Consider the following 16,827-nt stretch of genomic DNA (forward strand, 5'->3'; position numbering starts at 1 on the left):
TGTGGTGATAGGTGCATAAATGTATCTTGCCTTTACATCAACAACAATAACAAACAAACAATAATGCCTGATAACTGTATCCCCACTCCCTCCCTCCCTGCTACACGGGCCCTGAACTAAATGTAACGCCTACCGTGCAGTTTGCCTATAGCGCCAACTTTACATTAAACTAATAAGGAGTGGAAGCTAGCTCCCATTAATCCCCCTCCCAGTCCCCATAATAAGTATGTATGTACCAAGTTTGCGTCCTTTGTCAGACAGTTCTACTACTTCTGCCTTGTCCAGTGCAAGGTAGTCGAGAAAGCTCCACTGAGCCACATGTTTATGCAGCAGGGAGTGTTTCTGTTTTGGTAGTCTCAGTCTCTGGATTCAAACCAATCTTGTTGTTTTTCCTGGGTCTGCTCCTGTTGGAATGGGTGATGGTCTGAGATTGGTGGGGTGGGGCTTTTGCGTAGCCCTTCTTCTGGAAGTTGCTGGGTGTCCCGATGGAGTGCCCCCCTCGATGTTTCCTGGGTTGTTCTTGTCTTCTTGTTTCTTAAACTCTTTGCCAGCCTTCAAGCCAGTACCATGTGGCTTCTGGGGAAGAGAAAAAGTGAGTTTTGCCATTGGCTATTATGCGGAACTGTGCTGGGAATAACATTGAGTACTTGAGTTCACAATCCTGCAGGGCTTTTTTGACTTTGAGAACGCTGCAGCGCAGTTTCTGCACACATTGTGTGAAATAATGGAAGAAAGTAATGTTGGCATTTCCAATTCATAGAGGTGTAGTGCTGCGCAGCAAATAAAGTATTACATCCCAGTCTCGAAAGCAAAATATCCGTGCTATAATTGGACAGGTAGGTGTGTCGTGTTAGGGCGGTGTGCCCGGCATGCGATGTGCTTTTCCCACTGAAAAATATTTGGATAGACCACGTGGCTGCAGTTGCTTTCGGATAAGGTCTTCCACAAATAGATCTACAGTTGGTCCTTCCGTTTTTTCAAGCACACCAACTATTCGGATATTGTTCCAGCGGGAGTGCTCCTCAAAGTCCTTAATTTTTGCCTCAAGTGTTGCAGTGGTGGCCTTGAGCATCTTGACTTGCTCATTGAGGGTTCCAGAGTCATCACTTAAGGTCTTCAAGGAGTCCTCGGTCTTTTCATTCTGGCTTCCAGGTTGCGAAAATCCACATTCATGAGTGCAACTTCTGTTGAGACGTGTCGATCTTTATTTCAACAGTGCTGCCGATGCCCTGTATAGCCGCCATTATGTCTTTTAAGGTTAAACTCTCTCTCTTCCTGAGCTTGTAGACTATGTCACTGGCCGCAGTTCCTCTAACCCCAAAGTCCCTGCATTGTTTCTTGGTTGAGTGAATTTGTCCAATTTTGTTTGGTGCCCACTTTTAGCACTTTTGCCCCCTGTCATGTTTGCTGCGAGCCCGTGGGTAGTCAGCAGGCAGGAGTAGGTGAGAATGGAGGGGGCAGGTAGTACTAAGTGCCAAGTCCAGCTAGTGAGTGATTATTTGGGAGAGAGAGGAGCACTTCCCATCTTATAAGACTTGCCAATTAGTGCAAACTTAGCACTGATAGTCCGGGCCTACCACGCCCATGTCTTCTGCCTGTAGTGGATAGTGTGGCCAACACTGGAGTACTGCAATGTATCCCAGGACTACTGTTTTGCTGAAAGGGTGAATCTCAGGGAATAGTTTTCACTTGGTAGCAGGGGAGCCGGGGCACTTCACTTTCTCTGTCTTCTTGCGGTTCCAGCCAACCACTTCTGGTGTGTGAAATGCAAGTAGGAGGATGAGTGCCCGCCTATTCCCTCCCTTATAAGTTAAATCCTCAATCTCAGCACCACTTAGCCAGCATAAGGGGCCCCCTGGCGGCCTTGACGTTTTCCTGGACTGGGGGGGGTCTCTCTGTGAGCACTGTTTGTTGGGTCTATGAAAGTGCAGTGAGCGGCAAGGGTTCTGCGCATCAGAGCAGGTTTCGCACCCCAGTCCATGCTGCTGCTTTCCTGAGTCTTTCAAATGCTGATGTATCATCTTATATCAGGGCCCAGAAACCAGACTCACTTTCTACCCATTTCAGTGGCAGCGCTATCTGGATATAGGGGTGGAGAGAAGGCTCCTCTTGTTGTCTTTGCTTCAGCGCCTGCAGTCATCTGCATCTAGGCTGGTCTTCTTTCGGGGTCTCGCCCTCCCGAGACTTGTCCCTCTCTGCTCCCCAGTTCGCATCAGAGCCTCTGCAGCCTTCTGCCTGGGTACCTGCCACTGCGGATGGAAACCCAGGGACAGCAATGCACCTCGGCCCGCCGCCTCCACCTCCGAAGTCCCAGGCCCCATAAGTCACTCGAGGCCGCTGCTTCTCACATGGCAATAGCCCCTTCATCTGACGTGACACCAGCAGGCCCCCTGGGCTTGGGTAACAAGGTTTTGGCTCCCTCAGAGCAGACAACCACCGACTGCCACTTTACCTGCTTTGGGGCTGGATATTCTTGGCGGATATAAGGTGACTGCGCCGGAGGGCAGCAGAAGCTCCGCTACAGTGCAGCCATTACACTAGGCAGTTAGCCATGCCCCGTCTAATGTCAGGTTTTGCGCAGATCCCTCAAGAGGGAACAATATAAAAAGGGTGGTTACAAATATTTGATTTGTTAATCATTTTGGTGCTGTTAATTGGATCAGCATGGAACCTGAGCTGCCTGGGCACAGCGTGCTAACAGTATACCTAATGCCATGCAAATTAGTCAAGAGACACCAACATTTCTGGCAAATGAATACTTTTTTGATCTCCCTGTACATCCAATGATTGTGCATGAATTTGGCAATCACTGAGAAATTCAACCTATTTCTGCTGTCCAGGGTTCCATGCATATCTGCAAACTGTGCCAAATTAAAAGTTTAATGACATCCTTTTAAATTAGTTACCCTGGATGGAGCTGCATGGACCGTGAGGCAAAAAGAGTGAGCTATAATAAGTCTCTGCCAAATTTCATGTACATCTACATAACTAAAAAAACATATTTTCAATGTAACTTATGAGAAATTCAGCAAGTGTAATCATGATTAAGTCTGACTTGCCAATCAAAATGCCTTTTTTTCATTTTTAATTACTCAGGTGATGTTTGATAAACAACTAGTGCTTCTGGGTAAGTTTTGGCATGCTATGCCCCACTCTCAACCCCACTCACCTATTGTCCCCCAATCTGTGCAATGGAGAAAAGTTAACGTAAGGAGGCATGGCGGTCAAAAAAATAAGTGTTTTACATTTCGCTTAAATGCTTATTTTTCACTCTGTGATAGCAAAATAGGCTGACCGGAAATACTCCAAAAGTGACAAGAACTATATTCAGAATAGACCCCTTTTGTGGTATTATGTTATTATGTTTAGTAATGTTTGAGAACTTTGCATTACAAATTAAATCAGCACACTTTAAATGGTTAAGTATAGAGATATTTTGTCCCAGTTTAAGACACATTAGCATCATTTTTTACACTAATGTGGCGTTAGATGGCCAAAAATGATGCACCATATGTACAAAGTGGTGCAATGCATGCATTGTGCCACTTTGTAACCCCTCGTGCCACATTATGCCTGCGGCAGGCATAATGTATGCAAAGGGGGCATTCCCCCGTTATGGGGCCGAAAAAATGGTATTCGCGTCATTTTTTCCGGCATTTTTAACGGCTGCTCAGAGCAGGCGTCAAAAGGGGGCACACCATTGTTCACAATGGGCCCCCATGCACCGTTCCAGGTCAATGACAAAATTGTGGCGCTAACCCTTAACAGTACATCAACAGCGTCAAAAATGTTGATGCTATTGCCCCCTACCCTGCGCCCTGGTGCACCGTATTTCAAATACTGCACACACATTATGACGGTAGGGGGTGCTAAGGGGCACAAAGGAAAGTGGCGCTGCACTGGGTGCAGCAACACTTTTCTTAAATAGGCCCCTTTGTTTGTTCATTTGGGAACCGCCCATGGATCCAAATCTATGGATGATTCTAAGATCCAAATTCGAAAAATAACCAAATCTAATTGGATGACTGAATAATGTTTTCCTTTTTTAACCCCAATGTGGGACCTATGGCTCCACAGAGAATTCTGGGAAATCTGATTAGCGGTCTATAGCTGAACATATTTGTTGCTGCAGCCATTATATGATGCCAACAGGAAAGCCAGCACCCTGACAAATAGTGTGGCAGCAGGTAGAGCATTTTCCAAGGAGATTGTTGTGGGGTTGATGTCTCAAAGGAGCTCATACCGCTCATGAAATTGGTTTATAGGGAATAAATTGGGCCCATAAACAGGAGAAAATTCAAGCAAAGAGTTTTTGTAAAGAGGTTGAGTCCATGGTGAGGGATGAGTTCTGTGATAAGCTTTCCTGTACTGATTTATGCTCTCTCTCCTAAGTATTTAGAGGTGCAGTGTGTGAATGATTAGTGTGCTTACATAGTCTTATATTCGAGTTTTATTTAGAATTTAATGTAGCTATGAAACTGAATGAAGATGGGCTATGAATTACAAATAAAGATAATTTTTAAGATAATCCTCTTTTGACACCCGTCTGGGTTCCTTGAGTACCCCTTCCAAATAATTGTGGCTAGAAAGCGCCCGTCCACGCCTGGCCCGCACCCAGCGCCACGACCCCTGGTCCTCAGCACTCCCAAACCCCACTGCTCCGCTACGCCCCCACCACCCTCCTCGCCCTCAACCCAGGACGCTCCAACACCTGCTTCCAAGCCAACCCAAAACGTACCCATGGACCTTTCGCCTGCCACTCCTGCAAACGTATCTTCCACCACGCAACTACCATGACCACCAGCCCACGCGCCGTCAACCACCTCAAATGCATCCTGGTCAATGCTCGTTCCGTCCACAAGCACGCCGTTGAACTCTGGGACCTCCTGGACTCCACAGCAACGGACGTCGCCTTCATCACGGAGACCTGGATGAACGCCTCCTCGGCCCCAGACATCGCCATAGCCATCCCCGAAGGCTACAAGATTTCCAGGAAAGACCGCACCAACCAAGTAGGAGGAGGAATCGCCATCGTCTTCAAAGACTCCATCAGCGTCACCACCTCCACCGAAGACACCCCCCTCGCCGCAGAATACCTGCATTTCCAGATTCGCACCGACCCCATGACCACCCTCAGAGGATCCCTCATCTACCGTCCCCCCGGACCGTGCGCCCCTTTCAGCGACTCCATCACTGACTTCGTCTCCCCACACGCCCTCGCCTCGCCGGACTACATCCTCCTAGGCGACCTCAACTTCCATCTGGAACAGAACAACGACCCCAACACCACCGCCCTGCTCGACAGCCTCGCCAACCTCGGCCTCAAGCAACTGGTGAACACCCCCACCCACATCGCCGGACACACGCTTGACCCCATCTTCCCCGCCAGCAAACACGTCTCCTTCAGCCACGCCTCCGCTCTACACTGGACCGACCACAGCTGTGTCCACTTCACATTCCGACGCGAGACCCGCCACCTCCGCACTCAACCCATCCCTCGTCGACAGTGGAACAAAATCCCCGAAGAACAGCTCTTCTCCGCGCTCACCGTCAACCAACCCACCCTCACCACCGACCCCAACAACGCAGCCCTCAGCCTCACGAACTGGATCACCAACTGCGCAGACAACCTTGCTCCCCTCAGACGCACGCATCGACAGGCCAACACCAAAAAACCTCTCTGGTTCTCTGACACCCTTAAGGAATCGAAGAAAACCTGTCGCGCCCTCGAGAGAACTTGGCGCAAGGATCACACCGCTGACAACATGACCGCCCTCAAGAACGCGACCCGCGAACACCACCGCCTGATCCGCGCAGCCAAAAGGAATTTCTTCACCGACAGACCTGACAAAAACAGCCACAACAGCAGAGAACTCTTCAGCATCGTTAAAGAGTTCTCCAACCCCAACGCCAATGCCAACGCCATCATGCCCTCACAAGACCTGTGCAACTCCCTCGCCACCTTCTTCCATCGCAAGATCACCGACCTCCACAACAGCTTCGGACACCAGACCCAGCCAAGCAACACCAAACCCCCACTTCCTGCCATCACCCTCAACGCCTGGACTCACGTCAACACTGAAGAGACCAAAACCACCATGAACTCTATCCACTCCGGCGCCCCCTCGGACCCCTGCCCTCACTTCATCTTCAATAAAGCCGACGATATCATCGCCCCGCACCTCCAGACCATCATCAACTCCTCATTTTCTTCTGCTACCTTCCCCGAAAGCTGGAAACACGCCGAAGTCAACGCCCTACTAAAGAAACCTACGGCTGACCCAAGCGACCTGAAGAACCTCCGCCCCATCTCGCTCCTCCCCTTCTCTGCCAAGGTAATAGAGAAGACCGTCAACAAACAGCTTACCAACTTCCTGGAAGACAACAACCTTCTCAACCCTTCACAATCCGGATTCCGAACCAACCACAGCACTGAAACCGCCCTCATCTCAGTCACAGACGACATCAGAACCCTGATGGACAACGGTGAAACAGTCGCCCTCATCCTCCTCGACCTCTCGGCTGCCTTCGACACTGTCTGTCACCGCACCCTAATAACCCGCCTCCGCTCCACTGGGATCCAAGGCCAGGCCCTGGACTGGATCGCCTCCTTCCTCTCCAACCGCTCTCAAATAGTCTACCTCCCACCTTTTCGCTCAGACCCCACCGAGATCATCTGCGGCGTCCCTCAAGGCTCCTCGCTCAGCCCGACACTCTTCAATGTCTACATGAGCCCCCTCGCCGACATCGTACGCAAGCACAACATCATCATCACCTCCTACGCCGACGACACTCAACTTATACTTTCCCTCACCAAGGACCCCGCCAGCGCTAAGACCAACCTACAAGATGGCATGAAGGACGTCGCAGATTGGATGAGGCTCAGCCGTCTAAAACTGAACTCTGACAAAACGAAAGTCCTCATCCTCGGCAACACCCCGACCGCATGGGACGACTCCTGGTGGCCCTTGGCACCGCACCGACCCCCTCAGACCACGCCCGCAACCTCGGCTTCATCTTGGACCCTCTTCTCACCATGACCAAACAAGTCAACGCCGTGTCCTCCTCCTGCTTCCTCACGTTCCGCATGCTCCGCAAGATCTTCCGCTGGATCCCCACCGACACCAGGAAAACCGTGAATCACGCCCTAGTCACCAGCCGCCTGGACTACGGCAACACCCTTTATGCTGGGACCACTGCAAAACTCCAAAAACGTCTGCAACGTATTCAAAACGCCTCCGCCCGCCTCATCCTCGACGTACCCCACAACAGCCACATCTCCGCACACCTGAGACACCTGCATTGGCTCCCAGTCAGCAAAAGGATCACCTTCTGATTTCTCACCCACGCACACAAAGCCCTCCACAACAAGGGACCTGAATACCTCAACCGACGCCTCAGCTTCTACGCCCCCACCCGTCTCCTCCGTTCCACCGGCCTCGCGCTCGCTGCCGTCCCTCGCATCCGCCGCTCCACGGTGGGTGGGAGGTCTTTCTCCTACCTGGCAGCCAAGACCTGGAACACCCTCCCCACCAGCCTCAGGACCACTCCGCATTCCGGAGACTCCTCAAGACCTGGCTTTTCGAGCAGCAGTAACCCCCCATTCCCCTAGCGCCTTGAGACCCGCACGGGTGAGTAGCGCGCTCTATAAATGTTAATGATTTGATTTGTGAACTGTCCAAAGTTAAAGTTCTCCAAGCAGTGTTTTACACTTGCAATGCATTTTTTGTAATTGTAATCCTCAGCAGGCATGGCCTGCTACTGCTGACTGAGGATAAGGCTGCACATTTCATGGTGGTGCCTACACAGCCACTGGGAGAGATTGTACTGATTCTGGCATTGGCCAACTGATGCTGCTGCAGATTCTGGTCTCTGCATCTGGTGCACAACTGGACATCCCTTGGTTGACGAATTCAGGGCAGCGCAAGTACTGGTGGAAGCGAGTCAATGCTCTCTTTTCTTCACTGCTGTCAAATCTATCTTCACCTCAGAATCTTTCTCCAAGACTGGAAAAGCCACAGTCTTTGTCCTCTCTCCAACCTCCATCTTATGTACCACTTATGTTCAGGGACTCAAAATGAATTTGTGGCTGTCAGAGCCATACACAGCAAAATCACTGCATGCACATCATACTGCACACATGTAGAAGAAATATACATGCATCATTCATGTCTCACTAAGATGGACAGACGAAACCACTTACATGAGGCCTTACAGACCAGTTTAAAAAAAAGAGAGGTCAGTACGCAACTCTCCATGGCAGGTGAAAGGTAAAAATGTGTATTTTGCCACTACAATCTCTTGCTGCCACCATTGGCGGACTTCAAAAGCCCGGTGAGCTTACCTTAGCCATTCTTAGAAGAGGATGGTGCACATGAGTGCCCCCTCAGAACCACAGAGTCCAAACATGGGTTACATTCTGTGTCATGTGTGATTGTCGTGTGTGCTGAAGTCAGATATCCAAAAAACATCAGAGACTTGCTACAGGAAATTCAGGGACCAACTGGGAGTAACCTTGAGGAACAGTTTTCATCCCAACACAGGCATAAACCCAAGTTGACATGTGTAGATTATATTATATCTCCTCGGCGATATAAGTGAAAATGACCAATGAATAATACTTCTGTTGGTTAATCAATTTCCGAAAGCAGACAGTAGGGCAAATTTATGAAAAACCAATTGATCTTGCAACTGCTTGCTGCAATATAAGATCATCATTACAACTCGGTAGTAAGGGCCTAATTCTGAAAGTGCTTTCTGTGAATAGGTGAGTCCTATTTCAAGAATAGTGTGACTCCTCAAAAGCTTTGAGAATGGGACTCATTGTTTTTAAGACTCTTTGATTGGTAATATGAGTACAATTTAGACAATACGTATTGCACTCAATTATACGGAATCAAAATCATTATTGGTATTGGTATAAAATATAGAATAACTATGAAACCATAGTACTGATGCACAAGTAACATAAGTATAATAAAATAAGTAATGCTACTATAAAAACAAACTTGCACCTATTTCAGACAACTAAACGTGTAATTGAATGCAGGTATACATAGACTTATCACAGTCCTAAGCAAAGGACCAAGGCGTGGTCCTGGAAAATAAATGCAGAGTGTTGGAAACAAATGTTCTAATAGTAAGTAAGCATGAACACAAACCATTCTGCATTGAATATAGATCATCCAAGAAGCCGAGTATTGTTGTAAGTCAACATAGATTTTTTTTTTTTAATTAGTTGCTAATTCTTTATTAACATATTTATGTTGATCTATGTACTGATCATAGTTGGCATACAATTATGTCTTCTCTCATATGCCTCCAGTAGGAAATATGATTATTATAGTGAGCTGAAGCCAAAGTCTTAATGTGAGCCTTGCCCCAGTCCTCCAGAGAAGCAAAAATTATAGGTTCCAGCTTTTAATAAAAGTTCTTATTTCAGGTTGCCCCAAATGTCCGCCAATATTCAGGAAAGGCTTCTGGAATATGTGACATGGGGTCAAGTTGCAGGAGAGTTCTCTACCACAAAAGTTCAGGTCCACAGCAAAATGTAATATAAAATTAATTCCTGATATTGCTATACAACAGCTACCTCTCCGTGGGAGCACGGGCAGATTTTCAGGAAGTAGTAAATTCGCAACTGCAGCTTTTCTACTTTTAGTTGTAGGGGAAAAGCCCCTAGCAATGCTAAAGGCGTTCCCTCCCTCATCCATCCTAGAAATGCATTTACTCCCGCTCACGAGTAAATTATCACCCTTTTTAGGGCTCGAAGGACTCACAGAGGAGCATGTCAATACCTATAAACATGTAACTTTGTATTCACACATTTCCATATGCCCATTCACCTCCTACAGGAGATGTTTACTCACGCAGAAAGGGTGGGTAACAATGGGATAGATCTTTTTTGTGCACACGTTAATAGGTCAAACACGCTTTCCTCCTTATTTACCCTCAACATATTGCATAAAATTTCGAAAAGGTAACTTTGCTTGCGTTGTAAATAAAAGAAAATATTTTCTCTACTTTACAAATATTAAAAATGGGACTAACTTTGAGCCAAAATAAGTTTGTTTGATTCCCATTAGTTTGCTTCGTTTTTAAAGGATTTATTTAACACAGCTTTTATTATAAGAGTAAATATATTTATAAGTAACAGATAAATAATTTATGATTGCCACCCTGTTTACTGTATGATCTATTTTGGTCCGGTGCAAAAAATCCTCATCTAGTATGAGCTACAATCTCGGGCTTCTCTAATGAGTAACTTGTGAGCTACTGGTTGCTCTCCAGCTACCTATAAATAGCTCTCCTGAGGGCCATCCAGCTTACTCAATTAGTTGTTTTTGCTTGGCTGAATTAATATATGTATATGAAAGCGGAAAAGTGTATCTGCAATATGTTTGGAGAATAATGCTGGAATTTCCAATATATATTTAAGATTGACATTTGAGAGATATATCATGCGGTGCTGCAGAGACCTATTACTAATAATATTACTTAAGTGCCAGGAGCATAGCAAATATTGTTGTTATATATTAACCATGTAGAGGCAATTCCACATTGACAAAGCGTTTTTGCATTAATGCTGCCAACCGTGCCTGATGCACTTAGATGATCAGTCCTAGTAACCTTGCAAATGGTGGGCACTAACGTAGGGCCTGATTTAGAGTTTAGTAGATGGGGTTCCTCTGTCGCAAACGTGACTGATATCCCGTCTGCCTTATTAGGATTCCATTATATTCTATGGAAATCGTAATATGGCAGACGGAATATCCTTAACGCTTGCGACAGTGTGACCCATCCGTCAAACTGTAAATCAGGCCCTTAATCTTGTCCAATGTGGTCAGTGTTACAACTCTAACAATAATAGTAGCTTACAATGATTTCATTGAACATAATTAGCTTTTATTACTCAAAAGGTTGGAGACTCTTGGGCTAGATCCTTTCAAACAAAACAGTAGGAAGTATGCTGAAAAGTACATTTGCCTGTTTTTTTTGCATGGCTACTCCCTTAACTATAATGACCAAAGGTAACCACAGAACCCAGACTGCCTGGCTAGTAAGCACAGGGGGGCAGTTTTTCAGAAAGTAGTAAATCTGCATCGTTTATACTCTGTAATTGTAGATGCACATTTACTCTTTGTTAGAATTCAAAAACCTTTCTCAGCTTACACCTGGAAATTGTCACGGTTTTTCGGAAAAGTGGCAAGAATGTGATTTTTTCAAGCAAAAATACACACACACATCTTTGCACTTAAAACAAAGTACACAAGGATAACATTTTCATCTGGGGACTAACTCCTTCCTTTTCTTACTCCCTAACAATGCTGAAGGTGTTCCCTCCATCATCCATCCTAGTAATCCATTTACTTTCACTCATGAGTACATTTTCACCCGTTTTGTAGGGTTCAAAGGACTCACAGAAGAGCTTGTCAATACCTATAAACATGTTACTTTGTGGGTGTTCACAAATTTCCAGTACCCACACCGGAATATGCCCATTCACCTCCTACAGAAGATATTCACTCACGCAGAAAACATAGTGTGAGTACATTCTTTTGCAAGGGCTGAAATGACTTTTGTGAACTGGGGTCACTCTCTGAGCATTCGATGGCTTCCTTTCAATTCCAAACGTTCCTCTGGGAAAAGGAGTAGTTGTGACAGGGAAAGTTACTTAACTGATGGTAGCTGCCTTTTGGGTCACTGCTACAGTTAGGAAAGTGTTTTTGGGCTTCGTCACTCCTAAATACTCAACCCCCTTCAAACAACCTAATGGGGAAATAAAATGATCCTGCTTTTGGTTGAAAACTCTCTCTCTTCTTCACATGCACCCCAATACTTTTGTGTTAATGTTTGTATGGAAAGCATAAATGATGCCTGATCCCCTGAGGCTACCTGACATAACTCCCAGAGTGGAAGGTGCACCTCCAGGGCAGTTTCCCCTATCAGAATCAGTTACCATCCCAACTCAGCGGTCAGTAAGGTATCAGGGGTCTGCCACCGTAATTGTGGTCAGAAAATATTAATAAATACCTTTCTACCTCGTAAATAGGAGATGAAAGTGCCCTTTATATCCTTGCCTAATTGAAATTCGGAAGGACTTGAAAAAGCCCTTTTAGAATTTGTAAATACTTATGCACTTTAAATAAAGCCCTTGTGGTCCCATGCCCTGTGATTTTGAAAATCACAGGGTTTGCATCTGCAAAAGCGCTTTGCACACCAGGCCTTGAGCTGCATGACCAGAACTGAATGTACCTTTTGAACTTACTGTTTTATGGCCTTATCCAGAGATTCCACACTCAGACCCAAAATTTAGGAAATCTGAAACTCAGCTGTGAAAATGTTTTTACATTTTGCAAGGAGAACCACATGCAGGAGGTATTTATTGTGTGAAAATTAAACTCCAGATTGGGTAAGTAATAGTTATAAACAACAAATGTATCATTTCCTCTCCACAACATTTTAACTAAAAGTTATGGCCAATCAACGTCTCTGCTACATTTGAGCTGTCAAATTTCAACACAAATTACTTTTCTTAAACCACCTCTTAACCTGTGGTGCTCGATATCTTTTCCGTGATATTTTGGCCCCACAGTATTCTGTAGTGGATATTCTGGTGGATTATCAGAACTCCAGTTACCGTAAATGTGGGAAAAATGACCAGGATTCTCAGGTGATGTACTCTTTTCACCATTCAAAATCCATTCTGAACATCTCTAATAATCATGTTTTCATCTATTTTGTTTACTAGAACTTAACCAGCAGAGAGCTAACTATAAGTTTATTACTATGAACTGTCACATTTTGGAAAGCATGTAACCTGAAAACACAACAACATTATAATAGTACACCACGTATTTATCTACATTAGTGTATGAGTCTGGGATGAAAAATATAAAACTGAGTCGATGACAGGCACTGTCAGGAATAGTGCAGCACACAGCTCCAGGATCCCAAGGTTAGTCTAGCATTTATCGGTTATTGCTGTGAATTGTGATTAATCTTGTGCCCTCAAGGAAACCATTCCTTGCATTTATTTAAGTTTGTTTGATGTAGGTTAAATTAATAGAAGTTAGGTGCAATCATTATTGGATGGTGTGTGAGTTCATGGAAGTTGGTTGGTGGGATTAATAAATGACCAGTGGGGATCCAGAGGAATTACTTACAAAGGGGTTTCTTATGAACTTGCCTCTAACGTCTCATAGCTCGCAAAACAGACACTGGCAAGCTCATTACTTTGCTTCACTTACCTCTCCCATTACTTTTGTATGGCTCTTTAATGGTTACTGTTTTGTCATTTTTAAATAAATATCACTTTAACTCTTTTACAAATTAAATTGGTATGTTGCCTTTTCCAAGAAACTGAAGCACCTGAATTTGCTTTCTAGTTCTGTATGCCTTGTGTTCACCAAGCCTGTCACATAATTTGAGGGAGAGCATGTCTACACAAATGACAACATGATTGATTTCATAAATTTCACCCTCTTGTGCAACACTGGGTCTGAACGACTGATTAACTGCAGCCTGAAAGTAATTGTGAGAGAAAGGAACCTGACTGTAGAACTTGCACGGAATAAAGGCAGAGTGGCAGATGATTTTATGCCTGCCACCCTACCTTTACAATGCCCTCAAATTTAGGACATCTCTATTCATTGATAGGAACCGCTGTTGTGGTGGTTCCGGTCAATGAAGTAAAAGTTAAAGTTTGATGGATGGTGCTCTCAAACATGACAGCTAGTTGCCAAACGTTTCCAAAGTTTTTTATTTTTCACAAAAAAACACTCCCTGAGTGGGAGTTTGAGTTTGAAAACTAAAAACACTAATGACCCACACCATGGGAGTTTTCTCCCAAGATGTGTGACTCATGTTTCTGTTTTTTACTGTCCCTCAGCAACCGAATAAAACTGGTATTAATGGACAGTAAACTAAAGTAGTCAGACTGCCCACTCTAAATAGGGCAAACGGTCGGATGACTTACCTCCGATGACCCTTAGCACCTTTGCTGTCAGAGGAAGGTTTATGTCTATAGTTACATTTTACTCTGCTGGCACAAAGCAGGTTGTCTGCCCACCTCCAAATTTTGTGGCAGACTAAGAGTTAGGCCGAAAGTGTACTCTACTGTAACAGAGTACAAACTCTCCCAAACTCTAACTCAGCTCCTTAGTTGTTTTTGCCTCAGTGTCCATCTGTGGGAGCTTCATCTAACATTTGCCAGTATTTGACTGCATCTTTCACAATGATTCTCTCACAAGTTATGTTTATAATTTCCCAGAGAGTGTATTCTCCCAGTGCCTGGCATTGCATCATTTTGTGTGTCTGGCAGTGTATATACTCTCCTAATAGAGTCACTTACCGTGTGGAGGTTCCAGGTATGGGTCTCCCAGTGTCAGTTCGGGTGCACCAGCAGTATCCCGTCGCCTGGTGGCACTGCACGGATTTGTAGCTTCCATCTCCATCGCACTCTGGAATGAAGGCTCCCTCATTCTGGGTGTCCTCCAAAGCCTCTCTGCGCTCCTGCTCACAGGACAGGGGGGATTCTGCCACCACAAAGAATAACGTTACTGCACATTACAATCCGTCATGGGGTGCAAATGTTCTTATTATAGATCTAGGACATGGGGTCAGGAAATTAATTTATGTTACTACAGATACAGTGGCTGAAAACAATAATGCTAAAGGAAGCAGCAAAGTTTACCATAATAAATTCTATTTTTACCTTACGTCCTGTTTTGTTCAATGACCAGAAAATGGTGGTGCTTCTTCGCACATGCAACATGTTCAATAAAAGCTGCTTTAAGGCAAGGGTCCCTCAAAATTAATAAGTGCAGCGCCTCCAGCAGAAGTGCAGATTTTTCTCACACACTTAACAATCTCCACATGGCAAAAGCATAAAACACACACCCAACAGATGCAGTACATGCAACTGCAGCACAATTTTCCCTCACATAGAAAAGATGCAGTACAGGTTGTTGCAGCACCAGCTTCCCCATAACTCGTAAGCAGGCATGGTACACGCAGAGGTGAGCGCAAAGTTTGCTTCTGCCAAACTCAGTGGCCTGGAACCTCCTTCTCTAGCATAGAGTGGGGGCCTAATGCAAATCTTTGTCTAAGGAAATACCAGAGCTCAGTCTATTGTAGTAATTGTTGCTTCCCTGAAGGGTAAAACAAAATCCTCACAATATATAACATGCATGGGAGACACAGCTTCACCTAAACTGTCTTTTTTGTTATCTGAAAAAACAGGCCTTCTATTCACCTTCTAGTCTTTCAAGGCTTGGGCCCTTTTACCCCACGACCCTGGAAGGTTCTTCCACTTTCTCTAAAAACAGCAGTCAATGGCAAAGTGCTTAAGACGAAACAAAAAATAATTTCTAGCCCTCCCTCACACAATTCAAACCGTCCAAATGACTTCCCCACACACCATCTGAGGAAGCCCGTGCTACTGCAGTGAAAAGAATGCTTTGACATCTCCACGATGCTGACCCTAGATAGTCACTGATGCATGGGTTTCTCAGGGGACGAAAGCAACTATGATCTTGAGCTCACACAGACACCTCCATTGGTGGCCACCTCAGCTCCACCCCAATAATGTCTGCAGGGGCTAGAGGGGCTCTTTCTTATAGTAGCAATCAAGTCTTCTTGTCTACAGAACAGTTGCATAAGTAATATTCCACATATGTTTTTGTAAGGAAAGAAAAAGGAGCGTTGCACACTGTCTTAGACCAGTATGATCTAAAACCACCATCTTAACTGGATGACTGTCTCCTCAGTAGACTTTCAGGATGCCTACTTCCATGTACCCACCGTGAAGGAACACAGAAAGGATTTTGTTAATCCTGGGGAACCAGCACTACCAGTAAAGGACACTGCCATTCAGTCTCCGTGCGACCCCTTACATTTTTACCAGGACTGTTGCATATGTGGTGGCTTTTGTGCTGCAGCAGAAGCTCTACTGTCATCTGCACCTAGATTAATATCACATCCATGAAGCCTCAAGCGAGGCAGGGGCAGAACAGTCTGGTTTCCTCTCTCAGGACCTGATTCAGACTTGAGTTCTCTGTAAACGTTTGTGGCTGCGAAGTAAGATGATTAAATGAATTCCAATCCTTTAGGGCTTCCATCATTTTGGCTTTGGCAAACAGCAGTTTGGATGATGGCAAAACCTTCTTGATGGGAATATACAATCAGTGGACCCATCAGCACCAGAGCGTGTGTAACAACAGATCTGATATGTACCCAGCACACAATGCCCTGCACTAGCTACCGGTGCAGGACAGCACCCACTTTGAATGTCTGTGCAGTATTTTCAAATGCAACTTCCTACCAGAAGGGCAGAATCCTCATGTGAGTTTCTCCTAATACAGTAATCTTTCAGGCTGTCCTCTTTGAGGGGACAGGAGTTTCATGAGTTGGGGAACTAGATTGAGGAACTCACAACCTTCCTTACAGTCGGAGAATGGAACATCTAACCACTTTCAAGACTGAGTTAAAAACCGATCTTTTTCTAATTCTTTCCTCCAGGTCACTTAATTCAATGTTAACACCTAGTGTTTGAAAATGTCTCTACACCTATCCTTAATATATGAATCCATATCTTCTTCTTACTATCCAAAATGATTCAATTCATGTGGGCAATTCTGAACACCAGACTAACAACAGCCTTTGCTCAATCAGAAAGGATGACAGCTATCTGTCAGACACTGCATCAGTTCTTGATGAAGGAGAGCGCGACAGCCTGGGGGTGCCACAGGTTTCTGAGGCTGCAGGCGACATTCAAAGAGTTCTAGTCCAATGATGAGCCGAAACAGAAATAACGTTTTTTTATTT

At 45.3% G+C, this 16,827-nt stretch overlaps 1 protein-coding gene across 1 annotated transcript in view; it reads right to left on the reverse strand.

Annotated features, from left to right (window-relative positions):
• LOC138259279 (SPARC-related modular calcium-binding protein 1-like) overlaps positions 1 to 16,827 on the reverse strand; it is a 425,517-nt gene that overhangs the window by 93,601 nt on the left and 315,089 nt on the right. Inside the window, exon 8 of the mRNA XM_069206897.1 lies at positions 14,354 to 14,537. Within this exon, the coding sequence (XP_069062998.1) occupies positions 14,354 to 14,537 (184 nt within the window). The remainder of the gene's footprint in view (positions 1 to 14,353; positions 14,538 to 16,827) is intronic.

The sequence above is a fragment of the Pleurodeles waltl genome, chromosome 9 (genome assembly GCF_031143425.1).
Source record: "Pleurodeles waltl isolate 20211129_DDA chromosome 9, aPleWal1.hap1.20221129, whole genome shotgun sequence".
NCBI classification, from domain to species: Eukaryota; Metazoa; Chordata; class Amphibia; order Caudata; family Salamandridae; genus Pleurodeles; species Pleurodeles waltl.